Source organism: Aplidium turbinatum, chromosome 14 (assembly GCF_918807975.1).
Source record: "Aplidium turbinatum chromosome 14, kaAplTurb1.1, whole genome shotgun sequence".
NCBI lineage: Eukaryota > Metazoa > Chordata > Ascidiacea > Aplousobranchia > Polyclinidae > Aplidium > Aplidium turbinatum.
The window spans coordinates 8,194,349-8,211,082 of NC_137485.1; the positions used below are offsets into that span (position 1 = coordinate 8,194,349).

The following is a 16,734-nucleotide window of genomic DNA, read 5'->3' on the forward strand; positions in this document are numbered from 1 at the left end:
CTAGCGAAAACAACATCATCATCTTTCGGAAATTCAATTTTACCCAGGGAAAGTTATGTCTTGAAGATATCAAGCGTGCTTTGATAAAAGTTGCGTTAATAAAGCGATAATTTTAAACCCCAGTCAGCTAAACTCGTCACTTCCACACTGATCCAACGTTAGCAAACGTTGAATTAATGCAAGAACGACAGGCATCGCCAGCTGGGATGTAGTAGTGGCATGTCACAGTAATATGATAAATTTGGGTTACCGTGTATATGTTTTACACGTTAAACCATAACAAAAGTGATAAAGAAATCCAATTTGGCATGTTAGAAAAATAGATAAATAATCAGACAATAGCATGACGATCCAGTCCAAGATATTGATATAAAAAACAACTGGTTGGAGCACATGGCCACCGCTTCAACGAAAGATGGCGATTGGTCGAAGAGGATGAAAAAACTTCTGAAGATTCTGTAGAACTTCTGTGGACAAAAAAACACAAGAACCAGAAGGCCAGTAGGAGTACTTACAACCTTACTATTTTGCTAATGAATCTACACACATTGGCCTATCATTTCTGGGCAAAAAAATATATATAATATAAAATATATATATATATATATATATATATTAGTATGTTTGGTGCATGTAGCCTAATACTTAGATAGGATCATTTTAAGAAAGATTTAGCTTGTTCATTTTTGATTTAAAGCCTTTTACAGTTTTGCATTCATTTCTTATAGTAGGGGGAAGCTTGTTCCAAACTGTTCCATCAGACCATTAATAACAAATATTCCTGCACAATGCAACAGTAGCGATTATGACGCGCTGACCTAATTCTGCGTCATTCTTTGATACTACAAAAGTACATATTTTCGACAGTTAATCCACGATCATTCTATTGCGAAATTAAATAATTGGCTAGAAGAGACCGGCGGCCAAACTTGGCCGATTGAGGAGGTAGCACCGGCGGTCATTCAAGCACTACTTAGCAGCCATGACCGCAGGCTGCTTTAAGGCTTGACAGTAGGTTACATCATTATAACATAGCATGATGCCTTTCTTTATATACCGGACTCGGCCACTGGTGCCGACAACAACAAAGTGCATACACTCGGATGCCAAGCAGTGACACTTTATCTTGAAGCGTATGAAGTGAGACTCTCAACCAAATGAGCTATCGGGGCGGACTAAGTACGAAGTTTGCTCTGTAAATAAAGTGAACATTGAAGCCACAATTCAAATATAGCCTAGTAGGCTAGAACTATTGAATATAGGCGATAGCCTACAATTAGAGATGTAAAAAAACGGTTTTTTTTGTTTTTAAAAAAAACGAGCTCGTTTTTTTTGTTTTTTATCGTTTTTTTTGTTTTTTATTCGTTTTTTTTGTTTTTTTTGTTTTTTTTACCTATTTTTTTATTAAATGTCACAATATGCAGCAATTAGGGTTAACTCATTGCAATAGCGTCTCTTTCAACAAAAAAATAGTCTCATAACTCGTATAACATCTTTCAAATGAGACAATATGTCTCTCAAGTCTCAACACACGAGCCATAAAGGTTTCTCATCGTCTCAAATAGTAACACAGTGTCCTATGGTTGGCACATCTCAAGTATTGTCTGTAATTTGGTTCAGCCAGTTGTTAAATGCAGTACCACACTCGTGTACAGTTTCGAAGCCACCTGGGATTTTGGTTAATGGGCATGTTACGTTAAGACCAGGTGGTCAGGGTCCTGTTTCTCTACTTCACAAAGGCACTTTGATGTGCATTTGGTGCAAACGTGATGAAAATCACACAAGCGGTTCTCGAGTTATAAGTGAAATAACCTTAGCCACTAAGTGGCTTTATAGATAAGGAGCAATAGAAAAACGGCCATATCTCAAGAACCGCTCAACATATTTACATAAGCTTTAGCTCTACCCCCATGTTTTATGGGGTGGGCTATCTGTTTATGAATATTAAAACAAGTTTTGGCTACTACTTTTTGAGCTAAAAAGAAATTAACCTCTTGTCGTTACGCACCAATAAAACCATGGTGCGTAAATTAAAAAAAATAATAATTGGGTAGAAGAAAGATTGATGACAAGTTTGGCAAAAGCAGTGTAGTGCTAAAGTCCCAACTTTTAGCCCAAATCACATTTAAATGTAGTGAAAGATGGAAACGTTTTGATGTTTTTTTATTTTCCCTGAAGAGATTCAATAATCCTTTGTGACGTCATAGTCATGTTTGTTTTCCCTTAATCACACCATTGTGCTGTCATAGACATGTTTAAAAGAAGTATGGTTATTGGTTGCACTTAATCCATCCAATTTGAACTAGTTTGCAGAACTTTGAGACTTTAGCACTTTTTTTGTTTTTGCCTAACTTTTCGTCAATCTTTCCTCTGCCCAATAAAAAAAATTAAAGTTTGCATCATGGTTTTATTGGTGCGTAACGACAAGAGGTCAATTTCTTTTTATCTCAAAAAACAGTAGGCCTAGTTCTCAAATAAAATAAGTTTTCATCTTTGATGTTTGTTTTGTATCTTTATCCTGCATTGTGGGAATATGGGTAAAACTTTATTCTTGTCAGGAAAAGCATTATAAAGCATTTATTCACTATGTGAACACTGAGCACTGAGCAGTGCTGAAAATCTCCACTTTAAAGGAAAAACTTCTTCATTCAAGGTTGGTAGAATGGTAGTTACTAGCAATAGTCAACATGGGTGGTGGGCATTTGAAAGGAACATTAACCTAAACCTTTTCTGACAAATGCACTAACTTTTGACAACTAAAAATATCAGTGATAAGGTCTCTTGCATTATATGTCCCGAATAATCTGCAAGAAGCATCAATGACGAAGTGTCCAATCCAAGATCTTACAACACACGAAAAGAATACTTCTGTTTCAACATTTGTAAAGCATATACATCGTTGGCAAGCTATCAGTTACAAAACATGTTTAAACAAGCTATTGGCAATAGCTTGCATTAGTAAATTATCACGTCCACAAACAAGGTAAATGTGTGTACTGAATACTGCCACCTTGTTTTGTCAAAATTTCGTCAACCCATTGAGTGTGTACAAGAATAACCAGTACCACAGTATACTAACATCATAGGCTAACTTCCATAAAAGGAAAAAGAAATTAACTCATCTACATTATGTCATGTATCAAATTTCATTAATGCAATGTTTGTCAGGTCTACTGCCACAAACATGCCAGAGAATGAAGAAGAAGGCGAAACAACATAGGTCCTCATAGGACTATGCAAGAACATATGCTGCCAAACACAAACACTTAGGAATTTCAGCACACCAATAAAACTATTTTTAGTAATTTAATGTTTTTCAAGAGCACTATAATGAAACTAAGCTGTAAATTGCAAAAAAATTGCAACTTTTCCAGAAAAATATGAAAAAAAACAAAAAAAACCAAAAAACGAGTGTTTTTTTTGGTTCAAGTTTTTTTTGAAAAAAAACACGTTTTTTTTTAAAAAAAACGGTTCGTTTTTTTTGCATTTACATCTCTACCTACAATTCAAACCTACCATTGTCAGTGGTCATCTTGACAGCTAACTTTAATCTCAAGGTTATTTGCAGCTGTATTTGGTGACCTTCCGCCGCCATCTTTGTTGTTCGAATTGTTTATGTAGTTTTGTCTCCCCAATAAAACATATAAACTGAACTTCAAAACAAGAAAGAGTTTACGAAAATCCTTTTTTGCTTGTTGCAAGTTGATCATCCTTCACGCTTCAGTGAATTCTCTGCGTGTTGGATAGTGTTGTGCGGATATTGAAATTTGATAATCCAATCCAATCCGAAATTTTTTAGAAATATCCGAATCCAATCCTGATCCAAAAATAATAGGAAAAGCAATATCCAATCCAGATCCGAAAACTAGCATTATACTTATAGCAGACATACCGGTATGTTACACTAACATTTTTTTCTTACCCTGTCCCTCCCATCCTTGTCTCAATTGCAGCATAATGAATTTATACTGATATTAAAGTAGCACTCAGCCTACCCTAATCAATCTGAAACACAATAATAAACGACAATAACAAAACAAAGAAAATAGCAGTGTAAGCATGCACACTTGCACAGTTGCACACACTTATCAAAAGCATAGGCTACTGTTTTTGAATAAAATGATACAAATTATGTCATTATAAGATCAGTGTATAATAAATTGTCACTAATCACATGCTCACTTCCATGAACCATACAGAAATGTAAGTCGTTCAGAAAACTATTCTTCCTCAGACCTAAACAAAGAGTTGAGTACAAGTAAAGCATTAACAGTTGATAATGTGAATAAAATCTAAAATGTCAAGTCAAAAGCATAATAGTATACTGCACAGAAACAGCAGATCTACTATGGCAAACTTTTTAGCTTCTGCTGGGCACCGGCCAGCACTTTCTAGTACCGAGGTAGGCTACTTTCATCAACCTCTTAGCGTGGCGTGCCTGCCTTTGCTTAGTTGCCGGTTTGCCTCTGCTGCTTTGACTGCGACAGACTGCGAGAGTGCGAGTCCCGTACATCGGTATCAGACTAGTGCTGCCAGATCTAAGGAGGCTAGCTTGCCTGAAACGTAGAACAGCAACTACATGGAATTTATTTCATTCAATTTATTAAAACGTAACTAAACAAAGTTAAACAAATTTGGATTCGGATAATCCGGCTCCGGATCCTTCTTGAAAAAAATTGAATCCAATCCAATCCGGATCCGAAAAATTTCTTCAAATCCGGCAGGATCAGACTCCAAAAATCCGGATCCTGAACAAACACTGGTGTTGGAGGTGGTTGCAAGGTTGCCATCTGGTATATTTATATACCAAATTTCACAAATCTGGTATATTTTTTTTATGTTTGGTAGTTGAAATTTTCGTTTGGTATATTGGTATATATTTGGTATATTTTGTAGCATTTGGTAGGTGATTTTATGAGTTTGGTATATTTTATAATATTGTGTCAATTGACTAGTATTTTTTTCAATGTACAAATTTGGAGTGTGTTAACCAATAAAAACTTGTTTCTTCTTTAAAAAAGTTAAGTTGAAACACTAAAATAGATGTAGGGGAGACCGGGGATAGTTCGGACGCGGGGATACCTCGGATAAGGCATTTGACGTCACAGTAGAGTATTGTTAATTCACGTTTGCCAAAGCTTTGTGGCTCCATTACAAATCAGGATAAAGTTTGCAAGTATGTCTAGTTTTCTTAGAAAGTTGAGGCCGAAAAAGTAATTTTATCAGTGATATCAAGATTTCAAAATTGTACGTGTAAGGTCATAATTCCGTTGCAGTTAACCAAAACAAACTTTTTATTGATTGAGGTTGTAGTTAGAAAGCAATACTCAGATAAGCAAGTGATGATTTTGACCAGTAGTTAATCAGGTAGCCATATATTCTTCATTTACCTGTAGTCACGTGGTCGGGGATACTTCGGAAACAAGTCACACAACGGCCGAAGTATCCCCGTGGAAAAAATCAAACTTAAACAAAATCTTATTTTCAGATCTTTTGAATAATTTATTGGATTTTAAAAACATAATGGTTCGGACATATAAAAGAAAAACAAATATTCTGTATTAACTGTCAAATCAACTTAAAACGTGTGCATAAAATTGCTACCCTTTTTTGGCAAAGCTTTAAGGTTTACAACAAAATAACAATTACGAACTTGCTGTGTAATTTAAAAAAAATATGGGCTGTTTTCAAAAAATCGTCCGAGCTATCCCCGGTCTCCCCTACCATTTGAGATTTAGCCCAATGACTATAAAAACCTAAAGGTTTTCTAAAGCATGAGTGTCATTGGAGTTGCTTAACTGTAATGTTTTACAACGTATTGTTATCTCAAGGTGTTAAAGAATGTTAAAGCTTCTCAGCGAGCAACATTGCAAGTGTTGTTGACTTATGATTTTTGCTGTGCTGTTGATGGAATGTAAATTTTGGTTTCAAAATGTTGAACAGTGTTGTTAATGTGTGACTAAAACTTTTTTTATGCTTACTATTATACTAATACCCTTATTGTGTTATATTGTATGTAATTATTGAATCATAATTACTTAATTCTTTATTACCCTGACGTTGATACTTTGGCAAAGTGAAAAATTTCCTAAATTTTTGGAGCACGTCTATTAGGCGCTGACAGTGGCGTAGCCAAGGGGGGAGGGGTTACAACCCCCCCTTTGGCACGCGTCTGACGCCACGATATTGAAAATGATGCTTTCAATCTCTATGTCTCTAAGACAAAGTTTGCCTAATTTTAAACGAAACTGCATTAAAAAGAGCAAGTTTTGCCAATACCAAACATTTAAATATCTCAGCCAGGAATTAGCAACAAGAAAACATAGAGACTTTGCTTTATTACCAAAAAATGCCGAAGAAAACATGATCTTATACTTTTGCTATGCCACCGGACAGCACCATTTTACAGGAATATTTATACCCACATTTTTTTTGAAAATGCTCTCAGAGTGCACCAAATTCAAAGTAGTTTTTAAAAATTTTCAGGGGGAGGTCCATACCCCCTGTCGCTGGGTCGCCCGCCGACCGTCAAACCCCCCCTTTCAAAATTCCTGGCTACGCCACTGGGCGCAGACAATTAGGTGCCTTCCAGATAGGTGCGCACACTGTGACGTCGGGACATTTAGATGTGGCACGCGGTCATTTTGGTGCTATTCGGAATAAAGTCTATGTTGTGGGGTTCTTGAATGGTTGCATGGTGGGTTTTATGCATTAGCCAAGTGGGCGTAGTCTCGTCTGCATCACAGGAACTAACGCTCCAGCAACGTTTAGTTTTTTTGTTTTCTGAAACTTGATTAAATATCATGCGAAATCGCTGTGGTAATCATTTCATGTTTGGGTCATATATATTAAAATTAGCCCAAACTAAAACGTTCTTTGCCCAAGTTAAAAATTAAACATTGTTCAGCTAGTTGAGGTGTGCAAAACGTAATTTTTCTGTAAACTTTTGTTTTTCATATCTTTTTGGTATAAACTTGGTATAATTTTTTAAGTTTGGTATATATTTGGTATATTTTTTTTTTTACTATTTGGTATATATTGCTCTGCAGAATCTGGCAACCCTGGGTGGTTGGAGTTAGAGTCTTGGAGATGATGTGGAATGAAAAGTACGGGAAGTAAAGAGCCTCAAAATATAGATACAATACAATTCGATTTTATTTTTTATTGCTGGCGCTAAAATAACAAGAACGATAAAGTAAACTCACGAATTTGGCACCAACAAAAGACCAAAAAGTTAAAAATATGCATCGCTAAAACAGTGTTTGGACATTAATATTTTCACAAAGTGGCTATTTTTACCCACTTATTGCCATGGTTACAATCAGGAGTTGCCAGGGTTTGGATTAAAGTTAGGAAGGGTTAGAGTTAGGAGTAAGGTTAGGGTTTTGATCTCTGCCACTGGGACTAAAAAAATTTCCGAGATAAAAGTTTTTGTTTTCAACAGCTTTTAACTTTTCTCAAATTAGGGCAGAATTCCTTATCTGGCGACACTATTGAGGTTATATTCACACTACATAGTGTAAATATAGCCACATCCTATTTTTTAATTCGCACTGTTTGTTGGAGTCAAACCTACTTATTGGAGTTAAAATGCACAGGACAAGAACAGTCACTCCCATAAAAAAATTACATTAACAAAGAATTCACAGCAAGAAATCAATTGAAATTTCGGTGCACCCTATTTCATCCTCTGAACACTTTGTACCCCCATTTTGTACCCTGAAAAGATCGAGAAAAAAATACAACAGAGCCGAAGTTGCTGATTGGAGTTGCCGCAAACATTTCAAAATTTCTCTCGATCTTTTCATGGGACGAAATAAGTTTCATGCCTCGAAATTTGATTTTGTTGACAGCGGACAAACTTGTCCGATTTGAGCAGCTATCTTAGTGAACAAATTATGTCTCACGGCGGACACACCAGTTTTAATGTCGATCGTCCTGCTTAATTACTTTATCTTGAACTATATCTACAGTTTAGTAGACTTTTTAAAATTTCAGCCATGTCACTCTGAAAGGATTTCATCAGACCAACGACCTGCGCTTGAAGAGTCAAATGTTTCACTGGCCTTTTTTCCTTAGATTTGTTTTTGCGTGTCATGTGAGCGAAAGTGATGAAGAGCAAGTAGGTTCATCGTATTCATTCTCACTTATAGAATTTTCCCTGGACCTTTTCTTTCTTACTGTAATACTAAAACAGCTTACTCATATAATCTAATTTTGTAACCAACCTTGCCTTATCAATATTACTTGGAGATTAAAGCCAGACATTGTGATGTAAGACTTGAACTAAATTGCGCTGATTAGTGTAGAAGTAGGTACTCCCATCCATTCTTAGCGAAGAATTCACCTTTGTGACGCTGATTCATTGTAATAAATCGTTGAAGCAATGTAAAAATCCAAAGCTTTTCTGCTGAAAATGGAAACTAAGGGATACAGTATTAACATTTTCTAGATGTGCGCTGGGAATTATATTCTCGCAACAATTGTTCGTGCTATGCAATGACGTCAGGGTTAGAAATGTTTAAGACAAGGATTCAACCAATTTTGTCCCCAGAACACTTCGTACCTCGATTTCAGGGTACAAAATCGGGGTACGAAATTGTTCAAGGGATGAAATAGGTTGCATCCATGAAAGTCAAAGCTTTTGTAAAGTTTACCAGGTGAGTCGGGAGTAGTAAGAAGGCAAAACAACAAAACAATGTAAGAACCTTAACTTTCATTCAAATATTGGAATTAAGGGATATGGCATTTTTAGAATAGAGTTGTTGATCATATTGTGGTAACGGGTGCAACCTAATTCATACCATGAACAATTTGTACCGTCTGTTCGTACCTTGAAAAGATCGAGAGAAGAAATTAAAAAAAGCGAAGTCGCTGATCGCAGTTTCCGCAAACATTTTAAAAGGGTTAGGGTATCGAAGTATCGGTATTCGCAAACACACAAACTGAAAAAATCGAGAAAAAAATAGAACATCGCTGATCGCAGTTTCTGTTTTTCCGCAAACATTTCAAAATTTCCGGTAATGATCCTTAGAGTTTGCCGAAGTCGCTGATCGTAGTTTCCGCCAAAATATTAAAAGGGTTAGGGTTGATCGAAGTTTCCGCAAACAAACAAACTGAAATGATCAAGAGAAAAAATAGAACAAAGCCAAAGTCGCTGATCACAGTTTCCGTTTTTCCGCAGTTTCCAAAAACATTTTAAAATTTCTGGTAATGATCCTAAGAGTTTGCCGAAGTCGCTGATCGTAGTTTCCGCAAACATTTTAAAAGGGTTAGGGTTGATCGGAGTATCCGCAAACATTTTAAAAGGGTTAGAGTGTTTCCACAAACAAACTGAAAAAATCGAGAGAAAAAATAAAACAAAGCCAAAGTCGCTGATCGCAGTTTCTGTTTTTCCGCAGTTTCCGAAAACATTTTAAAATTTCCAGTAATGATCCTAAGAGTTTGCCGAAGTCGCTGATTGTAGTTTCCACAAACATTTTAAAAGGGTTGATCGGAGTTTTTGTAAATATTTTAAAAGGGTTAGAGTTGATCGGAGTGTCCGCAAATGTTTTAAAAGGGTTGGGGTTAGGGTTGATCGGAGTTTCCGCAAACATTTTAAATTTTCTGGTAATGATCCTAAGAGTTTTTGTTTGTTTGCGTAAAATTTTAAAATGTTTGCAGAAACTGCGATCAGCAACTCCGGCTTTTTTAATTTTTACTCTCGATCTTTTCAAGGTACAAACTGACGGTACGAATTGTTCATGGTACGAATTAGGTTGCATCCTGTGGTAACATTTATATTAGAGGTTTTATTGAGATTTTAAATGTTAATTGACTGTTTGATGAAATTCTGTCTACCTGATGAATACTATTTGGCTATCTGACTTTACTAAACCTTTTCCACATAATTGTTGTTCATTTTATATTCATATCATCGATTTGACGTCATAATATAACGTTTTGCTAAAACAGAAAAATTGACAGCCATCACTTGCTAGTTGCTATTGAACAGAATCACTAGTGAAAGCTGCGGTGGATTATTGGGTGGAAAACAATTTATCAAATATTTTTGTTCACAATACATAAGTTTAAAAAAAAAAACAACTATAAAAACATTTTGCATTTGTAAGGTTGAAAGCAATGGATATTCATCACAGGTCTCGACAGATCTCTAAAGATCTGTTACATCCCAAGGTGTATATATAATGAACCACGTAAATCACTGAACTAGATGCGTGGGAACATTGTGTGTGTTTGTATATCATTTTCATACAGTAAAATGTTAACTAACTTTAAATATGTTATTTTATAAATGCAGAATACAATAAAATACAATTTTCAGATTTTGTTGTGTAAATCTATGAAATCAGTAGACTTGGCTGGAATGTGCGTTGATTTGATGCTTGGAAGATTTCAAACCACTTTGCTTGTTCACAATGTTTAGAAAGTAAGTTTTGTCATTTTTTGTGTTATAAAATAATATATGGTATACCTAAAAACGTTTGGTTTAAAATGTAACACTGGCATAACTTAAATATATACTTTAAATATGTGCAGATTTGATGAAAGTGAGAATATTTCTTCCACAAATCAGTTAAAAAGTTCTGTGCAGAGACAAATTCGAGCGGCAATTATTGAGCAAATACCAGAAATTGAGCCATATTTGCAGGACATTTGGCCAAAGAAAGAAAATGCAAAAACCATCAAGTGGTGAGAAAACAGATTTATCGTGCATAATAATTTAAAGAAAGCAACTATATTTACCTTGCTACTGTTGCGAAATAAGGAATTCTGTCGTAATTTGGAAGAAGTTTAAGAATGTTGAAGACAAAAACTTGGCATTATAGGAAATTTTGAAGTTCTGGGCAGAGAGCACCCTAACCATGGCAACACCTGCCATGAAACAATGCTTCTTTATTGCAACTATGGTAGCCAGTGCAGTAAATCTAACCACTCTGTAATTTATGTGTTGTTTCGTCAAGATTTTATCATCTGCTTTTTTATCATGAGTCAAATTTTGTTTGAACGGTTACTCAGTTATAGTATCGTACATTTTATATGTGTTTTTCACTTGACTACCAAATGTATAAAAAATGGATTGAGACTACATTTAACCATATGTAGTAGGGTGTTGCAAATTTTACAACCTATGTTGGAAGTATGATTGTAAGGTGGGAAATCTTCCAAAACCACACCAAAAAAAATTTTATTTAAAAATATTAATATTTAGGGGTCCCACGCTTACCCCGAAAAGTTCATTTTTGGTTGCAAATAGCAACATTTTTAAATTGTTGTGAAATCTACATTATAAATGATAGATATGTCATGTTACATATCATTTTTGTCGGAATTGAATGTAGAATGAGCTGCAATAAACAAAAATGAGATTGATAGGATTTTGAAAATTTTTAGGCAACCGATTAAAAGTAGATTTTTTTCTTAATTTGCAGAATAGGTTAGAGGCATTCCATTAATACAACTAATTTTTACAAACGTCTAATACCTCCTAAAATACTTGGTTTAGACCAAAAAGAAAGCCATTTTTGGATTCTGCATCCTCAAAAATGGTGGAATAGACACTTCAACCATCTTTCTACCTTTAGTATAGTGTCCAAAATCAAAAATTAGTTATGCGGATGAAGTGCACCACCTAGTGACGGCCCAAGTCTCTAACTCGGCAACCACTTACCTGATTTTAAAAAGTAAATTTTTGATGGACTTGGGCTACAACATATATTTGAACCATCTTTTTCTGCAACCTAGTGGTTGCATTGATTTGTTGTATTATAATGGACTGCCTCGTAAACAACATAAAATAAAAGGCCACTTAGACATAAAAAACAAATTTTGAGTGATTGTTAGCCTACAAGCCCTACATGCAACCACTCTTACGTTCAATTTGAGGATGCGCAGAATTACCGTACCTTCTGAATTTTAATCTTACCAACAAAGCAAAGATCACACTAATCTCAAAATTTGAAGAAAATTAGCGAGCGATTAGCAAAACATAAAACTTTGCATTCAATTCAGTTTTTTTAATATTTATTTATGCATATGAACCAGAGGGACCACACGTATGTCCTTCAGACATATTGTCTGACCACTTCAACGCTGGAAACCCTTTTAGGGTTCTATTACAAGTCTTTTGTTGGACTGGGCCCCACGACTGGTAGACTGCTTGAATGCTTGGCCTCATATTAAAAGGTCAAGTACCACATCATATTAACCAGAATTTTGGCCACAATCCATTTGGAAATAAGCAAACTTTTTAGCACTAGAAAATTAGAAATGAAATAAAAACTAACCATGGTAAAAGTTGTAAAAAATTGTAACTTACATTAAAGAAACGAAATACACGATCCAATGCAAAGCGAGTCCTAAGAAAGGTGTTAAAAACGAGTTTTATCAAGTGTCTCCAGTCTTCACAGTATTTATGACTTGCTTCTGACGTTATAGTGAGAACATAATTATGCTCTAACTTTATTGTCTGTTGCTTTCATCTCAGCATCTGTCATATTATCCTCGCTGTCTTTCACCTTTCTGTTTTGAATGCATCTGGTCAAATTTCCTATCAACCTTTCAGTTGCCAGTTGATTGTCTTTAAAAGACATCCAGTGGCCTGGTGAACCAACTGAAAGGCAAGAAGAGCACTGACTGGTAATGTCAAAGAATGCAGGATTGGTTAAAAGTAGTTTTTCTGTATTAACCGATGCTGTCGCAATGTTAACGGCTTCTGGAGTCATCACTTTACTTTTCGAAAACATGATAATAAATAACATAATTTGTGTGAAGAATATTTTTCCAAGGCTCAATAATTGTGCCCTAGCTATTCACTTTCCTTTAGGACAGTGGTTCCCAACCTTTTTGTTGTCACAGACCCCTTTAGACAAATTATTAATTCTGCGGACCCCTACCTAAATTTTGCCTGAAACTCAATTAACATACTATTGACTATTGTAATAATTATGCTTCTCAACTACTGTACTGTGTCATATTGCATTGCGGCTATGACTCCTGCGGCAAATATCAGGTTAAACAGTTGCTCAAATAAGAAAATGAATGAATTGTTCAAGAAATGTCACCAGTATTTGAATATTAAGGTGACCCAAAGTGGCATGCCGTAACTTTTTCAATGTAAGCAAATTTAATGAGAGAAATGAAAGTAAAAAGATCGTTTTTCGTTTTTTTTTCTTCCAAAATTCATCAAGGTAATCACGGACTCGTAATGTTTTCTCACGGACAAGTCGGACATACAGGGGTCTGCAGACGACAGGTTGGGAACCACTGCTTTAGGAATTGATAACTGTGATCTTTTAACTATAATGCTTGACTGCTGGTTGCTCATCTAACAAATTTTGAATAGCCGACTTTCAAAGTCATTGTTGTTGAACTTTTATAACCTAAAATTGTGGCATGTGTAAATAAATTTTTTTTAAACATTTAAAAGTGAATGTTATTTTTACATCAGTTTATTCCTCATAAAATTCTGATTGCAGCAATATGTTGTATACCTTATTTAATCCAAAAAATATGTATTTAACTAAAATATCCAGATTTCACTAGTCGCAAGCCCCCCAAAATTTCGGGATGAGCGTGGGACCCCTAAACTTTAATATTTTAAAAAAAAAATTTTTTTACCTCATATTTTGGCCATTTCCCACCTCCCATTTATATTTCCAAAGTTAAAATCAAATTTTTTTTTAAAAATGCAACACCCTAATATGTAGCCTATATATACAAGCCAAATACCGTACATAAAGTAAATTTTTGATTTACTTTTGGATTGGTTTTCAGCCATGAACACATCGAGATATTAACTGTTGCAGAAAAGTGTTTGTTTTACAAACAGCGTGGTGGACCATGGTTTCCAACATTAAAACTCTTGCATCAATGTAAGTTTGTTGCCTAGTTGAGTTGTCCAATGCATTATAATTAAAACATTTTTTTGCTACTTATTAGATGTTAAAATGAAATGCTATTTTCTTTTTGTAAATAATACAAAAAAAGCTATTCTAGGAAAGTGATATTTATAGGAATCTCTCTCAAGACACCAGCTTCTGACTTTTCTTGGTTTTTGTGATTTCAATTCAATGGTTTTCTGTTTATACTATTGGTTTTCTATTTATATATTTCCTTTACATTAAATGCAGTTACTTTTCATTAAAAATCTTACAGGCTGTTTCTCCCTTATTGGGATCATCAGAAGGTTCTTATTTATATAAAATCTTACTTTATAGATCCTTTTATGTTGCCACGCCAGCAAGTGGATCGAGGGGCCATTAAGTTTGTTTTGAGTGGAGCTAATATAATGTGCCCAGGTCTTACTTCCAAAGGTGCAAAGCTAAATGAAGAAATTGATTGCGATAAAGTTGTGGTAAGTTTCGTGTTGAGTTGCAGCAAAAAGATAAGTCACATTACACCTTTTCAACAGACAGACCAAGTTTGAAAATCAAATTCACAACGTTTCTGTTGTAAAATATTTCACAGCCTGCCCCAGTAATCATTGTATCAAAACCTCAACAACCAAGGATGGTTCAATCTCAGTTGGTGACTTGATCCATACAATTTAATTGTATCAGGAAACGTAGGCTACATATTCTTGGTCAAAGTTTTACAAGCAGAGGGGAATGTTGACCAATGACCATTGAAGGGATACATTTACTAAAGAAAAAACTGACTGCCTTTTTAAAAGTGTTTGAAAACCGCCCGTTAGCTCCGCCCCATTCAAGCTCTCAAAGAAGCTTTCCCTGTCTGAGGATCAAGATCAAATCAAGCTGTTCGTCTATGTTGTAAGATTTAATTTTACAGGCTATTTAATTTTATAGGTTATTAATTATGATTTGAAATAGAGTTTTTAGGGTAACACTTGTAACTCTTTTTAACAGTCAACAGTTTGATAAAACATTGCTAAACGTTACTGTTTTTTTTTTTATTAATTATGTCGTTCTAGGCTGTCCATGCTGAGGGTAAAGAACAAGCTCTTGCTGTTGGTGTCATGAAAATGAGTCCTGCTGATATGTATGTACTTGAATGTCATTATTAGCGTTGTGTGATGCTGTTGTATTTTTTGGACTTTTTTGTTATTTCAGTGCACTAGCTTACAAATTTTGAAGTTATAAAGCTGTGCGAGTGTGCGTCCACACAGTACCAACCGGTGACGTCATTTCACCGGTTAGCAAGGATAATAAATGATAAGCGAACCCGATGTTGGAGCAGAAGGGATTGCTTTTGAGGGAGTGGGTAATGGGTATCTCCTAATAACTAGGCTACTTCACAATGGAAACCTGAACCTTACCACTTGCTTATATACAGTGGTCTTTAACGAGACGAAAGGATGTAGCAATAATGAAGTTGATAAAGAATATTCAAGAAAAGTTTTAATTTTTTTTTTTGATAGATTTAATAGGCCATTTTTATAAACCAAGTATAAGTTTTACTATATTTTTGTAACTTATTGATGTCCTTTCATGTCTTAACTTTTAACTATCGTTTCAGATTAAAGGTAAATAAAGGCATTGGAGTGGAAACTATTCATTATCTTAACGATGGGCTATGGCATTTGAAAGCATGAGGCACTGAGACAGCTATCTGGAATCAACTGGTTAAGATTCAGTGCGTCGTATTCCTGTGGAAAGGAATCAAAGGCGTTATTTTTTTTTTGCTGAATCCCCTCTTGTCTACCCACCGAAAACGATGTACATTATGACGCGATTCGTATGCCACTGCCACCATACCCGAATGACGCGAAGTTGGGTTATTTCTTGAATACCCATTATCACTATCGCTTGGGTGAAAAACCGGTCTGTTTTTCACTGGTGATAGTTTTTTTTAGGGTTCTGTTCCGTTTATTAGAATTATCCGTTTACCGTACTTTTAAAGTTACTAACCTGACTTAGTTGCAGTGGGAACCGCTTTTTAAGAAGCTGGCTCTATCTTACGTGGAAAAGCTTTTGAAATAAATGTTTATTTCATTTCGACCTGAAATTCTTTTGTCTTATTTTAAAATCGTAGCTATTTCGTGTTGTTACTCCCCTGAAGCACATGAGAACCTTACAATTTGCAGAAAGTGCCGTGACGTCTCGCAAGATTCAGATCTTACGTCATTCGGGTGTGGTGGCATGCAAATCGCGGTATTCGAACCGCGTCAGAAAGACTAGTTTTTGACGATGGTCCACCTCTCTTGCATGATGTTGATTAGGAATATTTTTGCGTTGGCTATTTTGCGCTGCAACCTATGCATGTGATCATTTCAAACCAGTCGTGTATATTACGCCCATGCCAATGCCATGCATCAATAGTTGATTATGTGCAAAGCATAACTCGGATGTTATTATTTGCATTTTCGATTGCAGCTTTTTCATTACTATCGTCAATACATCTATCGATTAGTCAGGATGGGCCCAAAGCAATTGTAAGTGTATGTCGGAACGGCCAGGTGTATTTTTAGTGATACTTGCTCAAATCAGCACCTTACGCCAGCGATGTTACAATGTGGTTTTGCCATGCATAAATACAATCTGGGGTTACGTAAAATCTTTGTTTGAGGGAGTCTTTATCCTCGGTCTGAGAAAACTTCTTTGAGAGCTTAATCCTGGCAGTTCCGCATACTTGCAGAGGCTGACGCAGATTTGGGCATCGAAATTGACAGGGTAAAGTTTTAGATTGTTGAAGCGTCTGTAAATTATCCCATCCACTAAGTGCCGCCTAATGGAGAACAGTCCTCAAATGCGTTGATCCAACGCACGACTTGAT

The 16,734-nt window shown here is 35.5% G+C and overlaps 1 protein-coding gene across 1 annotated transcript; it reads left to right on the forward strand.

Annotated features, from left to right (window-relative positions):
• Window positions 1–10,298: 10,298 nt before the first annotated feature.
• On the forward strand, window positions 10,299–16,533 carry LOC145782774 (malignant T-cell-amplified sequence 1-like). The gene is made up of 6 exons (XM_082594535.1): window positions 10,299–10,429; window positions 10,540–10,692; window positions 13,777–13,874; window positions 14,220–14,356; window positions 14,933–15,000; window positions 15,478–16,533. The coding sequence occupies exons 1-6, from the start codon at window positions 10,419–10,421 to the stop codon at window positions 15,551–15,553; spliced, it is 543 nt and encodes a 180-aa protein (XP_082450661.1). The 5' UTR covers window positions 10,299–10,418; the 3' UTR covers window positions 15,554–16,533.
• The last annotated feature ends 201 nt before the right edge of the window (window positions 16,534–16,734 follow it).

Coding starts and splice junctions, on each gene's coding strand:
- LOC145782774 (XM_082594535.1), top strand. Junction 14,357..14,932: donor TTGATTGCGATAAAGTTGTG/GTAAGTTTCGTG, acceptor ATGTCGTTCTAG/GCTGTCCATGCTGAGGGTAA. Junction 15,001..15,477: donor AAAATGAGTCCTGCTGATAT/GTATGTACTTGA, acceptor CTATCGTTTCAG/ATTAAAGGTAAATAAAGGCA.